Here is a 26,842-nt window from a genome sequence, read left to right as displayed (position 1 = left end):
CTTGCTGCCTGTCCACACACAATCACACTGGTGCAGAATCTAAATGTCACCTTTCCGTCCTTGCATGGTTAAACATTACACTCAGCTCATCCATCTTTGTGTGTGTTTTTTTCCGAGGCTAGTTCTATCCAGGCAGAGCGGAAACGCATCAATCTGCTTTCCATTCCCACGACCTTCCTGCCTCCCCCTAGTCCGCGTCTCTCAGTGGGGCCATGGCGGAACATGGCAGGACACTGGACAAGGCAGATAGCCATCACGTGTCTCATGAAGTGCCCGTGTGTGCCGACATGGGTCGTGCCGTTTCACAGAGCGGTGCCGGTGACACCGACTAGTCCAAATCAGGTTGATACACTGAATTTAAAAGCCTGTGGCAAATTCTGTGTGAGTGAGGTGGAGGCCTGTTGTCAGCCAGTGTGGAAAGACAACTCTGGAGAGAGAGAAAGAGAAGGGAGGGGGGGGGGGGCAATATTTGCAGTATTGACTGGGACTTGGCAGAGAACTGTACAAGCTGTGCGGGGCAAATGCAGCCCTCCACCCCCTCCCCCCAAACTCCCAACCCTGACCCCCCTTCCCACTCTTCCCGTCGGAGTCACAATTGATCCATTCAGCCTGGTTTTGAATAGAGCCCTTCTCATGGAGATGGCTCTCAGATCTCTGGGACAGGCACAGATCTAATGATGGCTGCAGACTCATGGGGAGCCCAGCTTAGATTGCACTTTAGGCTGTTTATCAACTTTAGAAATGGGAGCGAAGGAGGGAGGGATGGAGGGAGAGATGGAGAGACACAAAACTAAGAGAGACAAAGATAGAGAGAGAGGGCAACCTTATTTGGGTCTGAATTGCCAGACATTAATAGCCTAATTAAACTATACATAACCTACAATGCCACAAATAAAAGCCTCACAAAGTTTGTCAGTGAGGAAGAGAGAGAGAGAGAGAGAGAGAGAGAGAGAGAGAGAGAGAGAGAGAGAGAGAGAGAATAAAAAAAGAGAGCAAGAAAACACGAGGGAGACAGTACGACGTGTCATCCCTCTAGCTGCAATGACGGATTGAGGGAGAGATCCAGAATGGTTTAACCGCGCTCCGGTTTCACACTCCAGTCCAAGCCAGCAACATGCATAATGACTGTGCCACTACATTTCAGAGACCCACAATGCAGCCAGGTCCCTTTAATGACAAACAGACATCTGTGTTCATCTGGGGTCGGCACGTAGTCATGGCAGATGGGAGAGGAGAGGAGAGAAGGGGGGGGGGGGAGCGAGAGAAAGACAGAGAGAGAGAGAGAGAGAGAGAGAGAGAGATGGAGCCAAATTTCCATTGCTCTGTTTTTCGGCGGTGCTTACTCACACCGAGGTAACCTTCGGTGAGGAAAATCACGTAATGAGAGAGTGCCATAAACCCAGAGCTGGTGAGAGCATGGACAACCGCAGGCTCAAAAAAGCACATGATAGTTAAGGTTTAAAAGTAGAATGGACGAAAGAATGGAGTGACAGTGCAATGAAAGAGAGAGAGGGAGAGACAGACAGAGTGAGAGTGACGGAAAGAGAGAGTTGAGTGAGTGCAAATATATCTTGCTGTAGACACAAGCTAAAACTGGAGACCATCCTAGCACTGTAACTGAAATAGTAATAGGGTCTGAGAAAATGTGTGTGGCTGTTTTGGAGATAAACCCCGAGCAGGGTTTAAAAAAAACAACTAAAAAAAACAACATCTGCACTGAATCAGTATTTAAAAGCTGACAGAATGTTTATGGGAAGCCAAGCTTACAGTAGTTTGGCCACTCTGGGCAAAACAATTATTTTAGTCCTTGTGCTGACTGCAGGCACCTCCATCATTTGAGCTGTGGGACCTAATATTTCAGACGCCATTGCTGACATACACACACACTGCTAAATGTGGCACGGCCAGATAGAATTGTTAGCCAGTGTCAATATGAGTCCTTCAGTTATTCATAGCTCATCAAACTACTGAATAATACATGTATTGACTAAGTTTGAATGCAGACCATTTTCCTGTCTTTTTAAACTGTTACCTGTCGCCCCAAAAGCTCGAACTGAATTGCGGAAAGAAGAATGGACCCTGAGGTCAATCACAGTTCACAACAGGAGAACATAAGGCCCATTCAGAGCCACTTTTCAACTGGCTGACTTTTTCTCAGGAAAAGTGCTTTTTTACATGTTTTCTCTCTAGTGCTATGACAGGCAATATCAACATGCCATTCTTTATGTTAATAAAACATGGCTGCTCCCAGGAGACATTGCCCAACTTCACATTCATGCATCACTAACCCTTGGGCCCTCGCAAAACCAATTCAGTCCTTGTATGACCCAAGAGAGAATATGCCTCTGTGTGTGTGTGTGGTGTCCAGTATCTAGATCAAATATCTCAAACTAAATTGAGTACATATGAGAGAGCTGAGGCATTCAGGATTCCTTAATTATTCTGGAATGTTAAAAAGGGTACCCTCTTCAACCTCTCCCAACAGTACGGATGTAAGCCAGGCATAACCTCCGGACACTATAATTTTGTAATGCAACACTGGACACTAGTATGGTATGACTACTAGTTAGTCACAATCAACTGAATAAAAATACCGTATATATATCCTTGTCCTTATCCTACAATCTGGATTGCTTTGGACAAATGGTCATGGTAACTACAAAATCTACAAAAATCTGGTAAAACCATGCAGAACAAAAAGTGTGGAAGACTACTGTGTCAGACCAAGCTGTATGCATGCATGATGGCATCCTTATTGGGTTTTCCCCCCCATCGTTTTCTATTTTAAGAATTTCTCTCCATTAGCATGCAACATCCATAGCCGTGCCTCCACTGCCAATTCGCTAAATCACATCACCGGCAAATTGGAGCTAGAGAAACAACTTCGAGCTCAGGAAGAGCGATGCGCGTGCCTCTGGCTGGTCTCAAGGTGAGAAAAAGAGGCGCGTACGCAGACCTCCCACGGGTAACACCATTGTCTCATTATCATCAAATTAGATTAATTACAGAGCAACAGTGAGGGCGAGGGTTGCCAGCACAAGCAAGGAGGACGAGTCTGCACAGACTGCTGTCTCATGTTACCTCATTCAATGCCACATTAAACAATGACACCAGGTAGGTGGACGGGGGAGGGGGGGGTGGCGACAGGGTGGGGACTAAACCAAGGTAAAAGTGATGGCAGAGCTCATAGGCAAGGACACCAGCGGGCAAAGCATGACTCTTAAGTCTTCACAGATGGTTCAGAGACTGGGCCACTAGAACCACTAGAGCTTTCAGATTAGCTATGTGGAGAAGCTTTTTGTATTTGCACGTACCTGTAGTCATGCCTGATTTCCAGGCTCATTCATTTCCGCTTTGTTTAACTGCTATGCACATATTGCTATAGAGCTAGCATGTGAAGTTTGCAAAGGCAATTAACTTACTGGTGTTCCCATACAGATAATGGCACACCAGATCTTTAGACGTTAGTATGTTGCTACATGAATGGCTGGAAAGATGCCAAATTATTACACGGCAACTGTTCAGACTGCAGATCTGCATGTTCCTTTCAGAGGATCAGGGCTGAGAATTCAACCTTAACCTTGTAGCCAAGTTCAACTCTAGCATGCATTCTCCGCAGCGTTTCCAACCACCTAAAAAAGGGGATATCGCCAACTGTTTTTAATTAACATTCGATTCCCAGCACAAACCACAGGGAAGGGTAGTCAGGACAGAAGTTTAATATATTTCCCCTGCCATTGCTCATGCCACTCCCATGGACGCATACACGCAGGGATCACTGCTCTTGAAAGTATGATTGGCCTGAGGATTAAGTGGACTATATGAGTGTCTTGGCTTCAGCTGACAAGCTAGATGTAATAGATTATACCGCAGCTGTCAAACCAGTTACAATTGATTACTCTGCGGTGCGATCACAAACAGTGTGAGCCAAACAACCTAATAGCCTGTAGATCAGTTTCTGAGGACATTTATGGTCAATATGGCAGAGTGTAGGTGGTCCTGTTTGGTCCATCAGATGACTAATCCCCTCCCCCACACAGCCTATGAAAAATATAAAAGCTGACCAGCTGGAGACAGCACCCCCTCAGCCAACGCCAGCCACCACCCTTAACCCCAGAGACCAATCAATTTGCCTTCTCCAGATTAGGTTAAACTAGTTCGCTCCCAACACGACAAATCCATTTTACTTTCCACTTCTGAGTTGAGAAAAAGCCTCTCAAAGAATGCAAGAAAGAGAAAAAGGGAATTTTGTGGAAAGTAGCACTCATCTAGTCTCGAGTCTGTCTGTTTATCTGGTTACAATAAGCTTAGATTGGGCAGCAGGAAGGTCAAATGACATAGGGACCTCAGTCTAATAGCCCGGGAGAACCCCCATCAGAGGGGGTACAGCTGTGGAGAAACTGATTAACTTCAAGGCATGAAGCAACATGAGACTTTCAAACGAAGACATGAAACTCTATCTAGTGAACCAATCTGGGGGAGTGGTACAGTCAATGTGAATTAATGAATGCTTTGAATGTCAACGATGACAAAGAAGATCTTCCCTAACCACAATGGCTTTCAGTGCCACCACAAGCTATGCAGTGAAGAACAAGCAAAGTCTTTGGCTGTACACATCAAAGACCAATGTGAATGACCTAGGGTCACTCGTCAAAGATGAAACACGAGTGTGATTTGAACATGATTTCATAGTTTCAAAAGTTAAACAGGCCACAGATGTAGGGTATATTTTTACAAGACTGTTCACAGAATCAGTAATGTAGCAAAGCCTTACGGTGTGTAAGTAACCTGATGGTAATCCTCAGATATGTACAGACAGGTCATGCTGTGATCTCAAGGCTTATGGAGTAACTAAGGCAATGGACCTCAGAGCACTGTTGACCAAAGTTATTTCTATTTTTCTCTGGTATTCATACTTTCTGCCACTGACCGAAGAATCAAACATGATTTAACAAGAAAAAAATATCTACTACATGCAGATGTTTTCTTGAGGGTAGTAAAGTGTGAAAAAATAGCTCAATTTCAATATGAGGCTGGAACTGTATTACTAAAGCATATGGAATACTGACAAATCAGTTTTAAAATGCAATTTCACAGAGTTGTAATTTCAAACTATTTATAATAGATTTACATGGGGAATTGTAAAGCAATTTATTGTTCTGTTCTGCACCAGACTGCTTCGCCTATGGTGCCAAAGTGCTAGAGAAATGCTATAAAACAGCTGTCCAAATAGACTACACCAAGTAGACCCATAGACTACACCAAGTCAGCTGGTGCCAATCAAATGCAGGCAGAAATGTCATCATGTTGACGGATCCTGTTGTTCAGCAGAATAAACACTGTCATTATGTTATCTATCAATCTCCAACATAAGATGAGGCCAATAAGACAGATTAGGTAGAGATGATATCTTAATATCTTATTATGTCTTAAAGTGCTGACAATAGACTATGCAAAAAGTAAGCCCTCATTTAATTTAAGCCCCACTATTACTCTTTAAAGGTGGTGCCATTTTGATAAATATGGTGTTAAATGGAAATATGGAAACTCAACCAAGATGTTCCCAATGATCTGAATACAAACGTGTGGTTCAACCTCGGAAGAATCTCAAAGTGGTATGATCATCCTTCAGTGGCAGCTTTCCAAGAACCTAGTACTGTATGGTCAGCCGATCAGTAATTGCCGTGGTTGTGTTACCATGTCTGGCTGTGCAAATGAATTTAGGCCTACACCCATATAAACTACACAAGAGACAGGATTATATATGTTGATTTAGTTAAAACAGAACCAGCAGAGCTAGGGATGCTAGACAGAGATGTCATACCATAAAGTGAGGCATTTAGAAGTGTCAAGAGGCAGCAAGAGTTTGCCACATTTTATCATGCTCCGACACATTCCTGTAAGTGTTATCACTCATTCGACTGGCCTCTTTGAACGCTCAGATGAACGGAGACAGGGACTCGACGGGGTGCAGTCACTCACCTATCGAGTTCTGGGGGAAAAGCAGAGGGGGCTGTGCTGCGTTTCTGAAGAAACAGAGAATCTGGATTGGTGCCAGAACACTGGAGAGAGATTGGGCTCTATCTACAAGGATGGGGTTTATACCTGGAGCCTTCTACTGCTCTCCCAGCTACTGTCTTGTAGGCTGATCATACAAAGACCTACAACGAATACCTTCTTAAGTCAAGAAAGACAAGTTCTTGGAAAAGGGACAAGTTTCAATTGGAAGAGGGACTCAACAGACTTGGCAAAATGTGTTTGTTTCTGGACACACTGTGTGTGGACAGTTAAACTGCCTCATTTAAGCCTGCCCTGTGAATGGAAGGGACATTACAGTTACATAACACGGTTTGGACGTTCTTCCAAAGACAGGGTTCCGAATCCTATTCTATGGGTACCCCCAGAGAAGCGGACGCCTGAGCTCGCAGCAGGACAGGAAGACCCTCTTCTCCCTCCCGGCAGGCTGCTAGGACCCTTTACAGAAAAGCTTCATTGAGAAAATGCTAAAGGACCCTGGCAGGCCCTCCCAATCGCTGGCCCAAATTGAGATTTTTCTCATCTCTTCCTAGCCCTTTTAACGATGCCTCCCCAGTTCACAGCTTGACATGATTAGTTGTTCATTACAGCTTATGTAACACCCTCTCTCTCCACGAATTTTCATCTATTACATACATACACACACACACACACACACACACACCACACACACACACACACACACACACACACACACAAAACACACACACACACACACACACACCACACGGACAGAGGCTTCTCTCGAGACTTGACTCTCAAGGCTGCTGTCGAGCTACAAAGTACGAGCAAAGGAAAACTCATGACCAGAAAAAGCTCCACTTGTTCCTGCCCCACTGGCCTCCTCAAACTCTGACGATCCCTTTGAGAATGGCATATGACCACATTGCATATGCATGCCTTTCAGAATGGCATATGACCACATTGCGTATGCATTACAAGACATTGGAGTCACTGAATGACAAGCAGAAAAGAGCACCACAAACTTCAGTCGAGGATTGAAGGACGTTCACTGTTTAGTGCAAACAAAACTGCTTGTGTGCTGTGGGGGCGCTTTGTGAGGCTGACTCTCGTGCCTCGGTGATGGGGGTGTTTGGCCGGGGAGGTGCTGCTCTCGCCAGCAGGAGCCAGACCCAGGCTAACCTTCGTGCGGCATGGCGCTGAACAGGGGCATTCACAGATGGCTGTGTTGGCACCTCTAGGCCTCACATGCATTCCTGAGGTCGGGAACACTGCGGGGATTATTGCTGAGATTGGCCAGAGAGGGAGGGGGAGAGAGAGAGGGAGGGGGAGAGAGAGAGGGGGAGAGAGAGGCGGACATCTAGGATCTAGAGGGCCGTGAAGGTGAAGAGGGTGGGTTGGTACCTACCATGCCTGTTATTTATCAATGGTTGTTATTCTTTGTGTGTGTGTGTGTGTGTGTGTGTGTGTGTGTGTGTGTGTGTGTGTGTGTGTGTGTGTGTGTGTGTGTGTGTGTGTGTGTGTGTGTGTGTGTGTGTGTGTGTGTGTGTGTGTGTGTGTGTGTATGTATGTATGTATGTATGTATGTATGTATGTATGTATGTATGTATGTATGTATGTATGCATGTATGTATGTTTGTGCTTGTTCACATCTTTTCAACAGAGACGGGCAACAGAGACAGCAATAAATCAAACTTGAAAGATACAACAGACAGACAAAACAGCGGGGAAAGAGCGAGAGATGAAAAGACAGACAAACACAGACACAAACCGAGAGACTGGCGTGCAGGGAGAGAGAGGGCGGGAAGCAAGAGACAAAGAGATGGCATGCCCTACGTACAGACCGTCTACCGCCCAACCAGGAGGCCAGATGCCCCCTATTCCAAATGAATTAGCATGATGACTTCAGAGTGGGCATGCATAATTGATGTGAAGCAGGCATCAAAGGGAGATAAAAAGAAAGGCCGAGCAAAGAGGGTTCCAGGGCCCAGTCAGAGCAGTCCACCGCCCACTGCGCATGGCCCGGATATCAGAGGAACGCAGCTGAACCATTACAGAAACGCACACAGTTAAGTTTACTTTTCTAATAGTGGGTGGAGTTGGTGTTGGGCGAGTTGACACTGGGCCGAGACTGGTCAAAGAGTCCAGGGGAGTTGGACCGTGTCTGCGTGCCCATTTTTGGAATTTCAGTGAGCAATTTGTCATCCCCTCTTTCACATATATCTGATAAAGCTAAAAACAAATGAAAAATCCACTCCTTTCCTGTAAATTGCCTGTCCACTTTATCTTCCTTTGAATCCTGGACACTCTCTTTTTGCGTTCTTGACCAAGTCTCACTCTCTAGGCCAACTCTCCATTTCTGCCTTCCTCTTCCTCTTTCTTTTTCTCTTTCCTTCCATCTTCCATTTCCATGTCCTTCACTCATCCCCCTCTCTCCAACTTCCATTTTACTGGTAGATAAACAGCATGCACTATTAATACGGCAGTGGGCCATGTGACAGTAGTTAACCTGTGCTGCCTCATTAGGGCACCTGAGTTCAAAGGCAGGCAGCGGAGACGGTGGCACCCCAGGGGGTCTGTGGTGAGACATGGAGGGGGGACACCTGCTGAGGGGAGGAGAGGACACCCCCCCCCCCCCCAGAGGGCCAGTAGCAGCAGCCCTGGGGGCCCCCGTAGCGACTGCCATCTTATCACCCCTCAGCAAAACAGCACATTTACAAGCACACGTCGACAGGACTGTGTGAGGAAATCGTTACAGATGCTTGTGACACACACACACACACACACACCGCCTTTTTTCAAGGTGGAGAGAGAGAGACTCCACAGCCAGGCCTGAAAGGCTAAGAGAGGAGAGGGAGGGGTGGAGAGAAGAAGAAAAAAAATCCCCTGTTTCCATAGGAACAGCCAATTTACGCAGTGTTGCTACACTGCAGCCCCTTGCAGAGGACTTTGGGTGAGAGGTTGTTAGAAAGGCACATTTGTTTTACGACTTAATGAGACAAGCGAACAGTGCATTATTATTCTGTGCAGCTCGTATGAATATGTGGGGAGGTTTAAGAAAATTAGCATAATAATTAGATTACAATCCCCCAGCTCGGTCACAATGGAGGGAATATGAATATTTTTATTTCATCATTTGCCCACATTATGAGGTAGTGTGGAGGTGGGGGTGGGTGGGTGATACAGTGTTTCCCACAGAATTGAATTCTATTTGTGGTGGTAGGTTTGCAGAATTAACTTGAATGCAACAGTTTTTAACAAATTAGCGCAGCGTGGTTATGATGCTAACCAGATTTAAGCACAATTTAGCACAACCTGGAAAATCATTATGTGGTGGTCAGTGTTGATATTGTGGTGGGCCGCCACAAATAAGTCAATGTATGGGAAACACTGGTGATATGAAAACCTGTTACATGGCAACTTCAAATTATTAAAGGGGATGGTCTGTATTGGCTACGGAGTCTCACTAGTTCCTCAAATACTGGCAGTAAGGTTTAAGATGTCGCTTAACTTTGTCACCTTTTGATACACAGCAGCAGCCAGAGAAAGCTACAAAAGTACAAGGGTTCCCAACGGCTGTGGGGACAGTGCAGGGCAAGTGTAAAAACAACCACATAAAAAAGACTGCTACAGCGTGTAAGAGAAAGTCTTAGCCATTTGAGGCAGCATACAATCATTTCAAATCACTGTGCAGAGGACCACTTTAGGAGAAAATTCTCAGGGAAGTTATGGTTTGGGGGAAAAGCCTTAAATGTGCTTTCACCAAACCACATTCTCCCTTAACAACCAGGTTAAAAATCTCTGCCTTTCAACAGACAACAGTTTTTTCCATCCCTACGGATGTGAAATCCCTCACCCTTGCCTCGCATGGAGTACAGTGATGACACACACACACACACACACACACACACACACACACACACACACACACACACACACACACACACACACACACACACACACACACACACACACACACACACACACACACACACACACACACACACACACACACACACACACACACACACACACACACACACACACACACACACACACACACACACACACACACACGAAGCAAACCCATTTCAGGCCAAACACACAGTGTGACCACAATATGTCCATGCATACTAATAGAGCAGATAAGCGAGTGGCTGTGGCAGAGTCATTTCCTGCCAGTGAAAGAGCCTGTTTAGATGCCTCCGAGGGAGCGTTCCCACTTCCACATGGTATTGTCTGAATAAAGCCACTGAATGCAGCGAGGGGTAGGAGAGAGTGTCAAACATAGTCACGCCGAATAAGATGTTTCACAGCCAAACACGACAGCGTGGATGGGATGTATTGAATGGTGTTGGCATGAAGGAGGATTGCTCCACTCGGTTGTTTGGTCATGCTCATTCAGTTTGTTTGGAATTTTGGTGAACTGAGATACGGACATACACACTGAGATGAACTCTCTCTCACACGCACACGTACACGTACACGTACATGCACAGCAGCCTGTGACCTTCAAATCACGTTTGACGCATAATTTGGTCCAGGAGTGGGAGATGGTTAGCTTCAGGAGGCTTCATGTCCTGGTGAGAGAGGTAGTGCTAAAGCCCAGTATGTCTCAATCCATCACACATACGCACATTGGCGCACGCAACCAGTACCATGGGATATAGGCTCTGACGCCATCAAGAGACACTCCATATCCTTCCATCACCATGGCAACTCATGGATGGATTGGCAGGCATCAATTCATGCAGTCTACTGCAACTGCACACCTCAACAGATGTGCAATTGGGTACGAGCACCAGGCTCTGTGTCAGAGGGTGATGTTTATCCAGCGTGCATGCACATACGCACGCACGCACGCACGTACGTAGGCCCCTTGTCCTGAGGTGTTGTTAGTATAACCACCTACTTTTGCAAAAAGGCTTACTTACTGCTGTGTTTATGTATGTGTGTGTGTGTGTGTGTGTGTGTGTGTGTGTGTGTGTGTGTGTGTGTGTGTGTGTGTGTGTGCGTGATTGAGGGTGTGATATGTGTATAAATCAGGATAGAGGCTGTATTTGAGGTGGGCAGCTTCTCCTGCAGTGCCTAATCAAGGATGAAAGAGGCCAGGGGTGTAACCGGCCTGCCTCAGCCTCAGCCTCAGCCTCAGCCTCAGCGCTCGGCTTGTTATGATTACCTCGGCGGAAAATAGCAATTACAGCACTCCGGATCAGCTGAGGGGAGAGGTGGTCAAATCTAAGATTAAGCTACGCCAGGGGGGTGTGTTTGGATAATTGTTCTAATCTGCACTGGGACTTGTGCCTGCGAGTTGAAAGAGAGCTACAGATGAACTGTGAAGGCCATTGCCGTGGGGCTGGCAAGGAAATAACCAGCATGTCTGTGTCAAGCAGCACAGAAAGTGCTCTGCCTAACTTTCTCAAACATTCCCTTCCTTTTAATAATGAAATGATTAAAAATGCTGGTGGTTATGATTAGAAAAAAACATTTCACTGGACTGGACTATGTGCACAGATATGCAGAGGTTCAAACTCATGTCCACATAAATGTCTGTGAGATAGACGGCCATCTTGTTGTGATCATAGTCAAGCGGTCATTAGTTGGGCCAAAGCTCACATGGAGACAGCAGTCTTAAGGTAAACAGAGGGAAATTGTTAATAACTCCTCCAAATACACTGACTCCCGGGCGCTAGTCTGTTATCATCTAAGCAGGATATAGGAGTGGACTAAGCAAAATAAACGTATCCCTCTAACACATACACTATATAGACAAAAGTATTAGGATGCCTGCCATTAGACCCACAGGAACTTCAACACAGGTATTAATACGGAGTTGGTCGTATGCCAATGTTGAATAATGTGTGTACGTATTCACACAAACACAATTGTTTTTTTACAGACCCTAAAATAAAACACATTTTAAGTGGTTATTTGAAAGTAGTTGTATTATCTCCTATTAATATGCAGCTAATAGAAAAACACAAGTCAAACACTTGTTTGTTTGTGTGTTTGTGTGTGTGTGTGTGTGTGTGTGTGTGTGTGTATGCGTGTATGCATGTAGACCTAGAGCCCATAAAACACACACAAACATATCTCATGGCTGCCCTAATGTGCATTCACAGAGGCCTCTCCATACGCGTCCAATCAAACGGAAGAGAGGCGCAAAGGGGCTTGGCAACAGACAGCATTGTGAGACGGCTGACAGGATTACCACGGCGACAGGGGCCTCACCAGCCCCCCCCTCTCTCTCTAGGACGATTAGTATGTCCACAGAGGGGTCCCCAGCATCATGCCCTGACGAATTAGTGAAAATGAGCTTTCCCTCCTATCCTCGTCACCAAATTATCGGCGTTCTATGGTGTCAGAGAAATGAGCGTGAGAGGTTTACACACGGCAGACTGTTTCTTTACGTTTACACTGTACAGTGTGGGGCGCCGAGGGTTTGAGGCAAGGCCAGGACCCATGCTGGGCAGTCCAAAGGCTAAGCCACGGAGCAGCGAGAGGCGCTTTCAACCCATGGGCCGTGAGCCTGCTCTTATCCACCTGTTTGGTTATCCACCATCTACAGCAATTCGCTCCACACGGCCAGCAACTGCTGGGCTTCCAAATAGGGTTCAGTGCTGCAGGAGGCTTATAGCCTCAAATGCCCAAAAGTGTTACAAAAATTCCAACTCCAACACAGCCGTGGATTATCATAAATATCTGTAGTTATAGGGGTCAAAGGACCACTGACCATCAGGGGGAAAAAAATAGATAAATAAAGGAGTGATGCAATGCTAAGCAATACTAAGGAATTACCAAAGCCCATTTTTGCACAATTTCCGCTGAAGAGCAAAGCTTGACTGAGATTAGTCATGTGTAGACCAGAGAGATGCTCAAAAGTGTCACAGCTGGCTGGGCAGGGGAGGAGGCCCAGAAGTGTCTGACTGATAAGAGATTACCCATCTGGCCAGCCGCTTGGCCATGATCCCATGTGGTAGATCAGTAAGCGTGGCCCAGTTAGAAACAGGAGGCCCACCCAGCACCCCCACCCGATCCATTCCATTGCCACACAGGGATGGATGAGGGACTTTCCAGGGATGTTACAGCTTTCCCAAGGCTGGGGCAGTTGTGGTGGTGGTGGAAATGGTCGTGGTAGCGGCTGTGGTGATAATAGAGGCGATGATGGATGTGCTAACCCCCCACGCCACGCGTCCTTGTCAAATCAACTCTCTGGGGAATGCCAAACAGCCAAAGCAGCCAAAGCTCCTACGAGTCATAGAGCGAGATCAGGCAACGCCAGTCCCAGCACCGTACAGTACTCCTGATGACCTCCGCCAAAACCTACTGCTTTAATCTTTGGCCAAAACCTACCTTTTTAACCTTTGGCCAAAACCTACCTCTTTAATCTAACTGTCGTTAGACGGTTCTCATTCAAGCTTGAAGTCCTCCTCCAAGGCAGGGTGCGTAGTATTTTAGAAGCTTAAGTCCTGATGGATGCAGTAAGAACTTGAACCTTGATTACAGAATTAAGAAGGGGAAAAAGTAGCTTTACAGTAATTTAGGGAGGTCGGGAGACGTAAGCTGCAGTGATACCCAGCAGTCAGAGGTCCTTGTTTGCTTGTTTATTTGTTTGTTGCATCTTTCGTAACAATGTCAGACTTCTGTTGCATGCGAGCAAACATCTGGGACACTCTGTAAAAACCTGATTTTTTTTTCTAATTATATAAAGACTGACCTTGATTGCTTGAGCGTAGTCATTCATCTCCCTGTTGTGGCTTTAGTTTGCTAACACAACAAAGTGTGTCAAACTGACCATTTTCAAGAGGGCGGAAACATTAAATATTGATGCAGTGACAAATATAAACTGGGTCAAAATGATTCCCACTTCAAAAATGCCATGTGCAACAGTGGTTATACAAAAAAAAGAACAAATCTCCTTGATTTGGCCATTAATAAACATGTATTCCCACTTGGTTCAACCAAACATCTGACTAACGAGTAAGTATGCTTCTTTTTTGATTGAATAAGAAGGGGGAAGGCAGGGAGATGGAGAAGGATGCACCACAGTCTCTGTTGCTAGGATACCAAATATAACATGAGAATAACATATGTGCCACGATGGTTATGGTATGAGATGATCATCATAGTTCACTTTGCCAAATAATAATTTCTCGCAATTCAGCATTCAATAATGGGTAAAAATACTTATTTTCCATGAAGGGACATGCTATTTTATACATTATAGGAACTCTCTAGAAGACTGTAATGCAGATGAATAGATCCATTCATGGAGTCCATACTCCAAGACGTGGAGTTGGTCCCTCACAAAGCTTGCATCTCTGTTTCTAAGACGGAAAAGGAACCACATTTGACTGACTCATCCAAAAATTGTGTTGCAAACATGGATAAACACGAAACAGCTGAAAACTCTCCAAGCGAGGGAAGTAACACTAGGTAGTCTTCATTATTTATAAAACCTTACTTTATTTCCCCTCTGAGAGGAAGTGGCCTTCGGCACAAGCACGTAACATCAGCTCTACCTCCCAGCCGGTGAATTATTCATAACACAAGAGGCTAGGCTGCCAGCACAGCCACCCGCCCCCATAGGGCTGCACTTCATTCATCTACTCAGAACTCTTATGACACAGTTGGTCATGTGACCTTGTGGATGAACAATATGTCATTAGGGCACAGGACATAGCACAATAAAGGGAAGCTATCCTTAAGAAGAAGCGAAAGCCAGATTTGGCCCAGAAGGCTAAATTAAAGAACAGCTGATCAATAAAACACTACTAGTATACTAATAAACTGTATGGTTGAATGGTCCAGACCAAACTGTGGAGTGGAACAACTCCAGACAACTTTATTTTGCAGTATATCGAGAGGGCTTTTAAAAAATTTACAAGGGGATATTCTTTGTAGCGCCAGTGTGTTGACATGTCAAAACAAGCGCACACACACACGCCAAGAGTACCCATTTCACTGACAAAGTCCGTACCAGAACTAGTGGGGAGTGCAGGTACATAAACACATATATTTCGAAAAAGCCACAGTAGCAGCCAAACCAAACACTGGTTTCCCACAGTGCAAAAATATCCAAGGCACAAACTCCCCACATTTATAAGCCCACTTCTACATCATGCTGGGAAATGCTGAGTTGGAGACGGATATGGAAGACAAAAGAAAAATAATACAACTTTTGGCGAAGGCCATGGAAAAGACAACTGCTTCCACGTGCTAAAGGAGGTTTTTCCTTGACGCGAAGAGCGTGTCCGAGATATTTGGTGGTTTTGCTTCTCTTGCATCACAAATCACGAGACAATCTAATTTGACAACACCACAACTGCAGTGTACCCGTTAGCCCACACAATGCAGAGAGGCCTAAACCGCAGTATCTGCTTGGGAAATGATCACAACAAGGACTGCAGTGACCCTAAAGCAATACGACTGTCCCGAGAACTTACACTCCAGAGACATTGGGACACGCATGGCTTAAACCTGAAATGGGAGTCTAACTTCTGACCCTCTTCAATGTGAAACCTTACAGAGAGAAAAGTAGAGCCTAGAGACCACTTTGTCTTGAAACGTAAAGGTCTAGAGAGAAGGTAGAGAAGCAACAGCAGATAAGAAGTAACACTGGCTGACTGACTAATATCATGACCATCAAACACTACTTCTGCAGACACAACAGAGTGGAAATATGTTGTTGATCAACAAGAAACCAAACAAGGATGACACTTTTGTAAACATACACAAAGAGGATCATGAACATCTTGAAAAAGATACCCAAAAGGCTAACAAACAGAAAAAGTCAGAACAAAAGTTCATCCAGTTTGTGTGGAAGAGAGACAAAAAAACCTTAAGACAACAAGTAGAATTCAAATACATACCTTGCATGCATGCACACACATTGTATACATTTAGAGCATTTAGAATTTATAGAATATATATCTGAGAGACTGCTGTAGATTTACGATTGGTACATGGATGTTTGGCCTAAAACAACATTCCTCTGCCTCAGGTCAAACTAGTAAATGGTTGAGTCATCCAGAACTATTTAAAAATAAAACTCCAGCCAGTTGGTAGGAGGACGAAACACCTGGAAATACAAAGGCTTGAATTGATATTTTGAGTTGATAAGTAATGCTATGCTCTGTTGTCTTACATGATTCTGAACACAATCCAATGGGTTTAAAAACAATAATTATTGTTTGTGTTTGAGAATGCAAGCCAGGGTGACAGTACACACTGTACTTCTCTGCAATTCTCTGCCCGTTGGTGCCACTATAGCCACATAGGCCACAACTAAGCAAAGCACATAACCAGCAGAGGCTAGAGAAGTTTTCATAAGCAATACCACCACACCTGCCCCAGGCAGACAAAACAAAACAAACAGTCCCAACAAATATTGTTTATGTCCCATGTCTACAAGTGGACCAAAACAGCCATTGAGGCATGGTAAAAATGCTCGCAGAAAGAATGCCTCCCCCAGAGAATGGCAACCACAGATTCCAAACTCCCAATAACCTCCCCAGACAGTCAGACGGAGGCTATGACACAAACCCCATCATACACATAACTGCAATTTTCAGCAACAATTACAACCATCGAAAATGGGAGCTAGAATTTGGGTAATTATACTAGAGTCTTAAAAAACCCATGGATCTGCTTTGTTGAATCTCTATAAAAAATCTCTATAAGCTAAATTTATCTTTTACCGTGAAACCACTTTTTTGTAAATGTCTTTATTAGCAAGCAAGCACACAACAAAAAGTTGTGTGAGAGGTTAAAATATGTATAGGTTCTACACAACTACTTTACTTGTACATTATGCATTTTAGTGTAATGTTCTTCACAACAATTTGACCGATGAGAAACCTCTAACATATGACTATATAGGAATGTTCTTTTGAACACTCCATACTTCAGCAACTACGCATATAAAACATAATTGGGATAGCCATAATTGTATGTTTCTCCACACACACACACACACACACACGCATGCGCACACGCACACGCACACGCACACTTCAAGGTAGGATTCAGTTGGGATTTTACCCAAATTAACTGAAACTAGAACTCCAGTATGACAGCGCCCCACCCATTCTATCAGATATCCTGCCCGCTAAACAGACCATGAACCCGTAACGAGAGGGAAGCAGTTGGACCCACGCAATCTACAATATTTGCATACAGTGCTTAGCAGAGTACACAGTGCATCTATAGATAGATCTGATATTGGTCCATCTTTTCTTTCAGTCTCTCTGTTTGCCTGCCAAGACAGTGGTGCGACGCAGGCTATTTAGGGCCTGCAGGGATTTCCTTGTTGTCATATAATCTATGGGAACTTCCTGTACAGCAAGTAGGGTCAGCATGGTGAGGGGATATATAACCGCCAGCTTTGTCATCAGATCTTTCAAGAAGACAGGAACGAGCATGAAAACAAATGTGATTCCACAGATTCTGAATCGCTGGTGTGAAACACTAAACGCATACCATCACTCCAGCGCTTGGCTGTTAGTTCAACATCATAAACAAAGACCAGTACACTGCTCATCACTGAAGAGTGCCTTATCGTTTAGATTTCTCAAACACATTTATCAGTGATCCACCTTTATCAGCAAGCCACCTTTGACAGGCAATTCCAGTACTATAGAGACTGATATTCTAGGGTGGAAACACACTGCCTGCCCGGTATAACTAAAAGAGACTTTAACCAAGTCTTGGTTCTTTCCAAGTTTGTTAGCCTAATGCAAACAAAGTCAAACATTTTTCAAAAATAATTTCCTTTCCACCATCCAATACCATTCCTTTCAATGACCTCCAGGTTACTCACACAAACATGATATTGGGTTTCAACCGCTCCACGTAGACGGACAGGAGGGAGTGATCAATGGAGACATGATTACCAGGGTGAACCTCACAGGAGCTCCCTGAGAGGAGATCCACTAGACTGGGCTCCTATGGGCCAGCCTCTAGCCTCCCGTCTGTAGACCTTCTGAATTTCCTGTCACTAATAGGGTGCCTTTGGGGAGGGCAATTAGGAGAGGCTAACCTCAAGGGATCACTTCAGCATGGGCAGGCCTGCAAGCTGAAGGGCCTACCCTATGGCAAGCTGCATAAACTTTTTTATTTATTTTTTGAAAGTTGGCGTACTGACTGTCACCATGTATTTTTATACAAGAATGACTAGAGATATTTTCAAAAGAAGTAGTTTAACTGAGCCCACACCATTTGTTTTCTTAATTATACAAATCATAAAAAACAAAGCTATTTAAAACCTCCAATCTGAATTGGGATAATATGTTGAGAATATTTAAACTGTAATTTGTTCAAAAATAAACTAAATTGGTCTCCGGCAAACTTTCACATAAAACGCCTCTGTTGATAGTTGATCTTTTCCCTTAAAGGTCTGGTCCCAGGAGGCCTCACAGGAAACTGCCCTCTGCTCCCAAAATCCTCCCGAGGTCCTCAGTAGCCATGGAGACAGCCAGCTGAGCCAACATCATCTCGACACCAAAGTTCAACCACCCACTTCAAAAATGACATGTATACTTCCCCTTGCCTCCAACGCCCCCTCTTTCCACATGGCCTTCATTCTGCCCCATCTCCTATTGGGCTGTGCTAGAAACATTGATATCATAATATATTGTGATGTACTTCTGTAGAAGAGACAACAGAAAGTTTTTTTTTATTATTAGCCATCATAAGTTAAAAACTGAATGATTTGAAAGAGAATTATTAGATTTTAGTTTTAAGATCTCTGTAAGCCTGAATTGAAGTGTTTGTAAGTTGTTCGATCCTTAAGGCTTTGTCTTCGCTGTTACATAGAATTATAAAGAACAGCTGTTAGATTAAATTCTGTTTTGGTCATGGTCATTATAAGGAATCAACATGTATTACGATACTTATCGTATTGTGGCCCCTATCATGATGGGTATCGTATTGTGAGGTTGCATGCAACTTATATCCAACCATTCCTTTTACACCATGAAATTGAACACCACTGAATACCAAAATCTGACACACCGTGAAATTCCTCTATATGTAGCACAGTGCTGAAACCATACACCACAGAAATGGTTAACGTTACTGTGTTAGAATCTTGCTGGGTGGAAACCAGGCCCCTGGCCTTCACTTTGACCAAGGTTATGCAGATCTAGTTCTTCCACATTTAGGCTTACAGGTTCTCTTGGAGTCATTTAGTGTAAATTAAAATGTAATCAATGTTTTCTCTTTTTCAAGGATGATTGGAGCAATGATTTCCTAAGAAATCATTACCATACAATTCTGAGGGTTGAGGGGTGAGGGTTCTTTCTTTCCTGTGCAGTACTCTTACTCATATATTCACACAATGTGAGACCAGAGCACTTACCCTGCATATTTATTACCTCAGTCTTTTTCTTTTCAGCGGATAAGGAAGATGTCATAAAAAAGAGCTTTCATACATTTTTTATCTCCTCCAATATTTCCTCTTATTCTTGGCAGGGGCTGAATCCATCTCTGGCTCTGCATGACGTGATGGCTGAGGAGCGGGGGTTAACGCTACCTTTGATCTCGAAACTCTGCACAGAATGGAGTCGCCAAAATCCTACCAGATATGCCAGAGCACTGCTAGAAATCTCAGACTTGCCGGGGGTATCACGGCATTGCAATAAAACTATGGCCTCGGATTCAAATCTATTGAATATCTTCCAAAAACCTTTTCAGATTCTATCAATACACCATTCGTTTTTGGTGATATTTAAAAAAAAAGAATGGCATCTCTTCTCTTACACTAGTCAAACAGTGTTTCCCACATAATTGAATTCTATTTGTAGTGGTAGGTTTGCAGAATTAACTTGAATGCAACAGTTTTTAACAAATTAGTGCAGCGTGGTTATGATGCAGATTTAAGCGCAATTTAGTACAACCTGGAAAATCATTGTGTGGTGGTCAATGTTGATATTGTGGTGGGCCGCCACAAATAAGTCAATGTATGGGAAACACTGTCAAATATTAGTGGAGTGAATAAATGTTAATTACGTATGATTTATGGAGCAGTTGTAGACTACTAATCACTCATCAGTGGTTCATTTAAGTATTGATTACCAAATCAATGAACAAGAAAGCATTAACTGGAAATGATTAACTGTCTTCCCCTGTGACAGCTAACAGACCGCAGAGAACACCTTTAGGTCTGAGGCTTACGTCTTGACATGTCTCAGCTGCAAATGTAAGGGAGGGACATTTTTTACAATCCAGATTATCCAGACAATCCAGAAACCATCAGTCACCGTCTCAGAGCATTCCATACTCACATATGCTTCAAATGATTCGTAATACATAGAGAGGATGTGCAAAGCACCTGTATGGAATTGGGAAACCATACCACGTTTAAACCCGAAAGAACAGAGGCAACAGGCCAACTTGCAATTAACCGTCAAGGATCCCATTCTTCCACTCATCACAGGTATTTTATATGGGGATGAGCCTTTCATGAAGGCCATCAAAGAGAGTTTATGGAAATAAATCAAAATGTCAGAGATGAGTTCTTCCCTTTCAGCAAATAGATCCTTCTTTCTTCTAGTGAAGTGACTGACAGTGCTTTCATTCTGCCCTGTAACTGAAGCGGTCTCTCTAACAATGCAGCAGCGGGAGGGGAACCACCAGTCCGGCGCATTAGCAGCTGTGCAGGGGAGTGTTCTACTGTCAACACACTGCCCTCAGGGGCCGGCCAGCCACCCGTATACATTTCAGCCAAAAGCCCCACGGTGCAGGCACTCTCAGATGTCCCACACGGCCATTTAGCCTACCTGACTCCCCCTATGCTGACCATATGACCGTCTGGCATCACTCCTCTGCTCCCTTGTCCCTGCTAATTTTACGAGGGGCGCTTCAAATGGGAGGGCATTAGCCTCCCCTTCTCCTCAAAGTGGCCCCTGTTGGCTTTTCAGGCAAACAAACACAAAAGGGCCGTCCACATTATGCCTGAAGGAATTAGGGCCCCAAAGGGTAAGTAATCGATGAGCACAACCTCTCGTTAGCGACTGACCATGGACATGGCATTCTGACATCATTAGCATTCTCTGAGGGATCAATGCAATGTGCTGGGGTTTATTTAACGAGCACCTGAACTTGACTCAATACACACATAAAAAACACAGACATATTTTCCCTCGTTTCCACTGACAGGCTGATTGTCCTGTACTCCCTGCCCAGGCGGGTATATTTTCACAGCTTTCAGCTCTCCCTCTTCCAGGGTGTTTCCAGCTGAACCGAGCTGTCTGCATGGCAGTTCATGAAACCAGCACCTTGGAGATGAATTTGGTTGCCATGCCAACTGGTAAAGTGGTAACCCATAACAACAGTTGGTAGTGCACTTATAAATATGTCAGGAAAAATATTTATATGTAATTGCCCACTGCATTCACATAATAGGTTCTATGAATCTCAAAGTATGGATCTTAATTGATTTTACCATTAAAAAATAAATCTTTTTGTCATTAACTGCAGAGGAGAGAGACTCGAAATGGCTTTACACGCATTGAGTAATACCCAAAGACTAAAAGAAGTGTTTGGAGAATGATCCATCACGCACACTCCAAAAGTTCCAAAGCTGTTTGTACTTAGAGTGCGTCACATTCACTCCAACCTCATATCCAACACAAGCAAACAAGGAGAGACATGAAGAAAGTAAGACTAACTCACCGAGATCTCAAACACTTCCTGAGTGTCGTCCAGCATCTGGACCCGCACGGAGACCTGGCGGCCAGGGGGCATGGTTGGCAGGCGCTGCCCAGGCTCCAGGGTACTGATGCCCAGGCTCTCAGGAGCTCCCAGCCGCTGGCCTGCGTTGGACGGTCTCTCGTCTGGCTCCACCATGGTGCCTGGGAGGAGGAAGAAACAGTTAGGACACCAATGAGGGCAAGTCTAAAGTTTGATACACGTATAAATATCAGTCTAAACAGATGGCTCCTGCATCTTGTTTTGAGAACGGTAGGTGCTGGAAGAGTTTCAAGTATGTTTCAGTTATTAGGAATGTTCTATAACCCGCTGCTAGACAGTCTTGTTTTGTCACCATGAAAAGATTGACTCAAATAGCATCCACAGTCGATTCAGTATGAGACTAGAAATATCAAATGATATACACTTAAACCTCTTACAAAATGAGTCACCATGCATTCATGGGAAGTGCTAATGTGAATGTGCCGTAAGCTTTCTAAATAGGATGTATAGTGCAAACAAATGCAATGCCATTCAAAGCCGCCTCACCTACCAGAGATCTATAACCCCGTAATTATGCTCTTTAGCATGATCCTGTGGAATAGCGATGTATGGTTTGTTACAAATAGCCCAGCAGGTTCTAAGGCATCACCAGGATCTGTGAGGCTGTTGTGCCGGCTTGTACAAATATGGCAGTCCCCTTGCCAGCCACGCTGTTTGATCTGTCAACAACAGTGCTGAATGGCTCTTTGTATTCTTCCTCTTTCTGTTTATGAATCATCAGGCAGTCATTTGAATTGGCCTGTGCAAACAGCTTATTTGCTTAATTATCAACACCACGTGCGGATTATTTTTTATTCAGTCGCAACGTGAATTTTCACCATGTGTCATCACTCCGAAATTATAGAGGCTTCACTATTTTAGATGTCGGCTTCGAAGGAATTGATTTCCATAGTAAAGGGCAAAGCTTTCAAAAACTAAAATAACAAAATGTGGAACAGATAGTAAACATGGGCCCACATGCTGGTACAGAGGAACAAAGGGCTGTGGGAATATCAAAACCCAGTCCAGAAAATCAGAAAGCCTCCACATAAAAATCACAAGGTACGCCTACATGACAACCCAAATACATCCTTTACTTAAAATCCACATACATAATTAGTCTACCCAGTAAAGGGCAGCCCATTCAAAATCTTGTTGGATTTAGAGCGATGGAGACAGAAAGAAAGTCTCACACAGAGAAGCAAGAACTTCAAATGGTGACCGTCTGCAGGAAGCTAAGTGACATTCTGATGTGAACAAAAAAGTGTCATCAGCGGGCAGTCATGTGAATCGGCTGAGTCTACCTCATGGACAGGAAATCCCCTCCCATAACGCAACCTCAGGAAAACATATCACCCTAGTCTTGACCCGAGTTTCTCAGACTCCTTTCAGCTTGAGCGAGCAGCTGACACTAGCAATGTACCAGAGAGAGACGCCGGCCTCCAAACGCCACAGAGTTTACAAAGCATTCCTCTGGACTGAAGAGCACCTTGGGGTAGGAGGATGGAGGGTGGGGTGAACAGAGTGGGGAGTTCCACTCTGACAGCATGGTCTGGTAGCGGTACACCAAAAACAAACCAATGAGTACCATCTTGATATTCCCGAGGCCAGGAGGAGCTATTGATTGCTGCCAAAGCACATCCGACTGCATCACAACACGCCAGTGGGGTGTGTGTAGTAGCGGGTTAAGAGCTGGCACTGTAAGGTAAGTTTATGTGTGAGAGAGATGTGGGTTGCTTTATCAAAGAGACACGGCTCTTGAGCCCAGACATGTCATGACAAGCTCAAGTCAGACTCCAAACATGCAACAGTCAGCAAAGCCCTGTGTGAATCACTCATTCACAATACACACAGTACTGTCAAGACAAGCTATAGACAACAGACAAAACACTGAGGGGATTATCCCATCTCTGTAGTGCTCAATCTGCCAGAAAAGGGTGCATCCAAAGGTTTGACAGCATCCCCAAGTAATATCATGGGTTTCAAGGCTGTCTACATGGAGTATGGAGTATGCCACACACACACACAATTCTGAAATGAACTGCAGAATTGAAAGGTCAAGGGGATAAATGGAGTTTATCATCAATTGACCAAACCCTGCATACCCACTCCATTTGCACATTATCACATTGTTGGCCTCAATCACCTGTGAGATGGCCATGCAAAATACTAGATTGCCATGTTGATAAAAACAGGCACTTAAGCAGACATGGACTAAGATAGGTGGTGAGTTGGTGTATGTTCCCTAAAAGTGAGATATGTTAAAGGTATGAAGCACACATTATTTTGTTCATCAAATAAGTATAATGGAAAACCTTCCCCTACCCTCATTCACTGACAAAGTATTCAAATCTGGCATGAAGCAGACCCACAAAGACAAGCACAAGAGAGATAGAGGGGGGCAGATATGGGGTGATGGGGGAGAAAAGAGAGAACTAGAGAACGGGGTTGAGAGACAGGAGGACAAGGACACACACACACACACACACACACACACACACACACACACACACACACACACACACACACACACACACACACACACACACACACACACACACACACACACACACACACACACACGACACACACGACACACACGACACAATCCTCTGGTGATCCAATGAGGCCAGCCTGTGTGCACAAACAGTGCAATAAAGAGGCCCATTGTATCCTGTCTCGGGCCCAGAGCACCCAAGTTACTGGTTACACATTTAAACTGTGAGAGAGTAATTGAGAGCAAACTCCTCTAGGACCACTTCATCACCAGCACACACAGCGGCCTGTTAGGGATATTCAATCAGTTGCCTTTCAGTTCTACAGATTGAGCACTACTGATAGCCTATTTACAACTTGTGACCAATTTAATTCTCTGATGTCCTTGCTTACTGAGATCGTCTTCAGTGAAGATCATAGCATATCAGGTGCTCTGTAGTGTAAACCATGACGACACATGGACATCATCCATGCAGACATTTACTGCTGGTCTAATTGCTTGGGTTTGAAGCCTCAATCTTCAACAATTGGACAAAAGACAGTGCAAGTGAAAATCCTGATTTGTTCTTCTCACTAAATTGCTTCCCCTAAAAACTGATATGTGAATGCCACTTTCACAACATCCCTATTAGTCACTGTGATCTTCAGCGGTCAGCAAGCATTTCCTCTTGAGAACTCTGGGCCTGAGGCAGGTCACTTCCTCAAAGACTAGAGTGAGGGAAATGAATAATCCTTCACAGTGTCACACCACTGACACAGAAACCCCCCACAGGGGACATGCAGTGACAGAGAGAGACAGGCCAAACAGGTTTGAGACATCCAACCTCAAATAATGTGTCATCAGAATCATATTTGTGGTGAACACCTTATTTCTTCAGAAACCTGCCCTTCAACATGAAAGCAAGAGAGTAATTAAATGCCCTCAAGCCTAACGATTCAAAAGGCCTTGCGGAACACTGACTTTATGTGAACCAAATTAAGGTGTAAAGTACACAATGTGGAATAGAGATTACGTCCAATTTTGGGTAAAAAAATGGAACCATGGCCTCTGATGAACGTGCAGAAAGAGTGGGTTTCATGGTGAACAGATAGAGAACAGGTAGGTGACACCTGATAAGGTCGGCTATTGTGCAAACTCATCCTGTTTCGGTGTAGTGTTCTGCTTACAGGGTTTCAGATTGTAGGTCCACAAAAGAAGCCTGCTTGAGAATAGAGGTCAAAAACAGCACACCAAACTAAAATGCCTAATTCTCCTTTCCCTGTCAGGGTTAATGATTTACCAGTGGGCAGGATTTGTTTTTTAAAATAACTAATTTACAGCAGGACAAAACACGGTGCCATTTATGTTCCTCAAAAAAACAAAACGAAAAGGTCCATAATAGGAGCGGCAAGGGACAGAAGCAAATAAAGTGAGCTAGTCTGTCTAAAGTGACGAAGCCATAAATCATTTTATGGACCTGTGTAACAGGAAATGTTCCTCGAGTAGTTGTCACCTTAGCCTTGTGTGCCAGGCTCTGGTGCAGACCAAGGTTTTGTGTCAGAAGTTGGCCTGGCATTTCTTGTGTCACTATAACACACACATTGAAATTACTCTCTATACAGTAGGCATAAGGACTCTTTGGCAAAGCACATGTCAACACAGTCAATTGTGCAGTGTGTCTCTCTCTCTCTGTGTGTGTGTGTGTGTGTGTGTGTGTGTAACACACACACATACCAAAACAGAGGAAGCAGACTGCAGTGAGACACTCACACACAAAGACAGCTACTGTGTGGGAGACTTTCCCAGACCCAGGTCCTGTGGGTTATTTAACCTGTCTTTGAACTGGCAAGGCTGTCGTTTTCCAACATAGTGGCCGTGAGGGAGGGGAGTTTGGGACGGCCTCCAACATGATACAGGCAAACACAGACAGTGTCCAAATGAAGACCACAGGTTTTCAGTCTGTGGCACTAGGTTAAGTGTCCCTTAAGCCTTAATCTACTACATTCGTATAGTTTAAAGGGCATTAAGGGCACATTGCAGAAGGTGTCTTTGTAATGACAAAATAGCAAGTGGTTTCATACAGAAATGCTAAACATGGCAAAGACAGAAGATCACAATAGGCTTCATGTTCAAGATTATCCTGTTCATCCCATGTCAGATAGGGCTAGCATGTATGTAATGTCATTAGAGGACTGGACAGATCACACAGCAAGGGAGTCGCCTAAAGGGTGTGATCAACATGCCTGTAAACATATCAACCGTCATTAATTAAGAATAATTCAACCGCACAGTAACGACAATGTTTATTCCTGTTTCGTGTTTAACAGCAAAGATAGCCCTAATGCTGGATTTCCGCCTAGGCCACTGAATGTAGGTTACCAGAGTAATCCTTTAGGTTAAGATGTTAGTAGGCTAAAGTGTATTGACGCGACACAGCACAAGATGAGGTGACCAAAATTAGAACAAGCTTCTTTCAACCAGGCGGTCTGCTGTGATGTTGCAAGTGACTGAACAGCTTTGGCGTATAAAGCCCCCAATTAATAGGTGAGGACGCCCAAATTCTAATGGAGTTGTGATTTTCAAGGAATCTCCCGCGCTAGATAGCTACAATAGCTGCACTATGGAACACCCAGGTTA

The 26,842-nt window shown here is 44.4% G+C and overlaps 1 protein-coding gene across 6 annotated transcripts in view; it reads right to left on the bottom strand.

Annotated features, from left to right (window-relative positions):
• Window positions 1-26,842, bottom strand: part of farp1 (FERM, RhoGEF (ARHGEF) and pleckstrin domain protein 1 (chondrocyte-derived)) — a 63,386-nt gene that overhangs the window by 35,869 nt on the left and 675 nt on the right. For all 6 annotated transcript variants that reach the window (XM_076303589.1, XM_076303593.1, XM_076303591.1 and 3 more), the window contains exon 2: window positions 21,673-21,851. In XM_076303589.1, the coding sequence (XP_076159704.1) occupies window positions 21,673-21,846 (174 nt within the window). In that variant the 5' untranslated portion in view covers window positions 21,847-21,851. The remainder of the gene's footprint in view (window positions 1-21,672; window positions 21,852-26,842) is intronic.

This window comes from Alosa pseudoharengus, unplaced genomic scaffold, assembly GCF_046254945.1.
Source record: "Alosa pseudoharengus isolate Yale_2024_CS ecotype anadromous, Long Island Sound unplaced genomic scaffold, YU_APseudo_1.1 YU_APseudo_1.1_scf_24, whole genome shotgun sequence".
Lineage (NCBI taxonomy): Eukaryota > Metazoa > Chordata > Actinopteri > Clupeiformes > Clupeidae > Alosa > Alosa pseudoharengus.
Note: the sequence above shows the minus strand (reverse complement) of the source record. Positions and strands in the feature narration are given on the sequence as shown.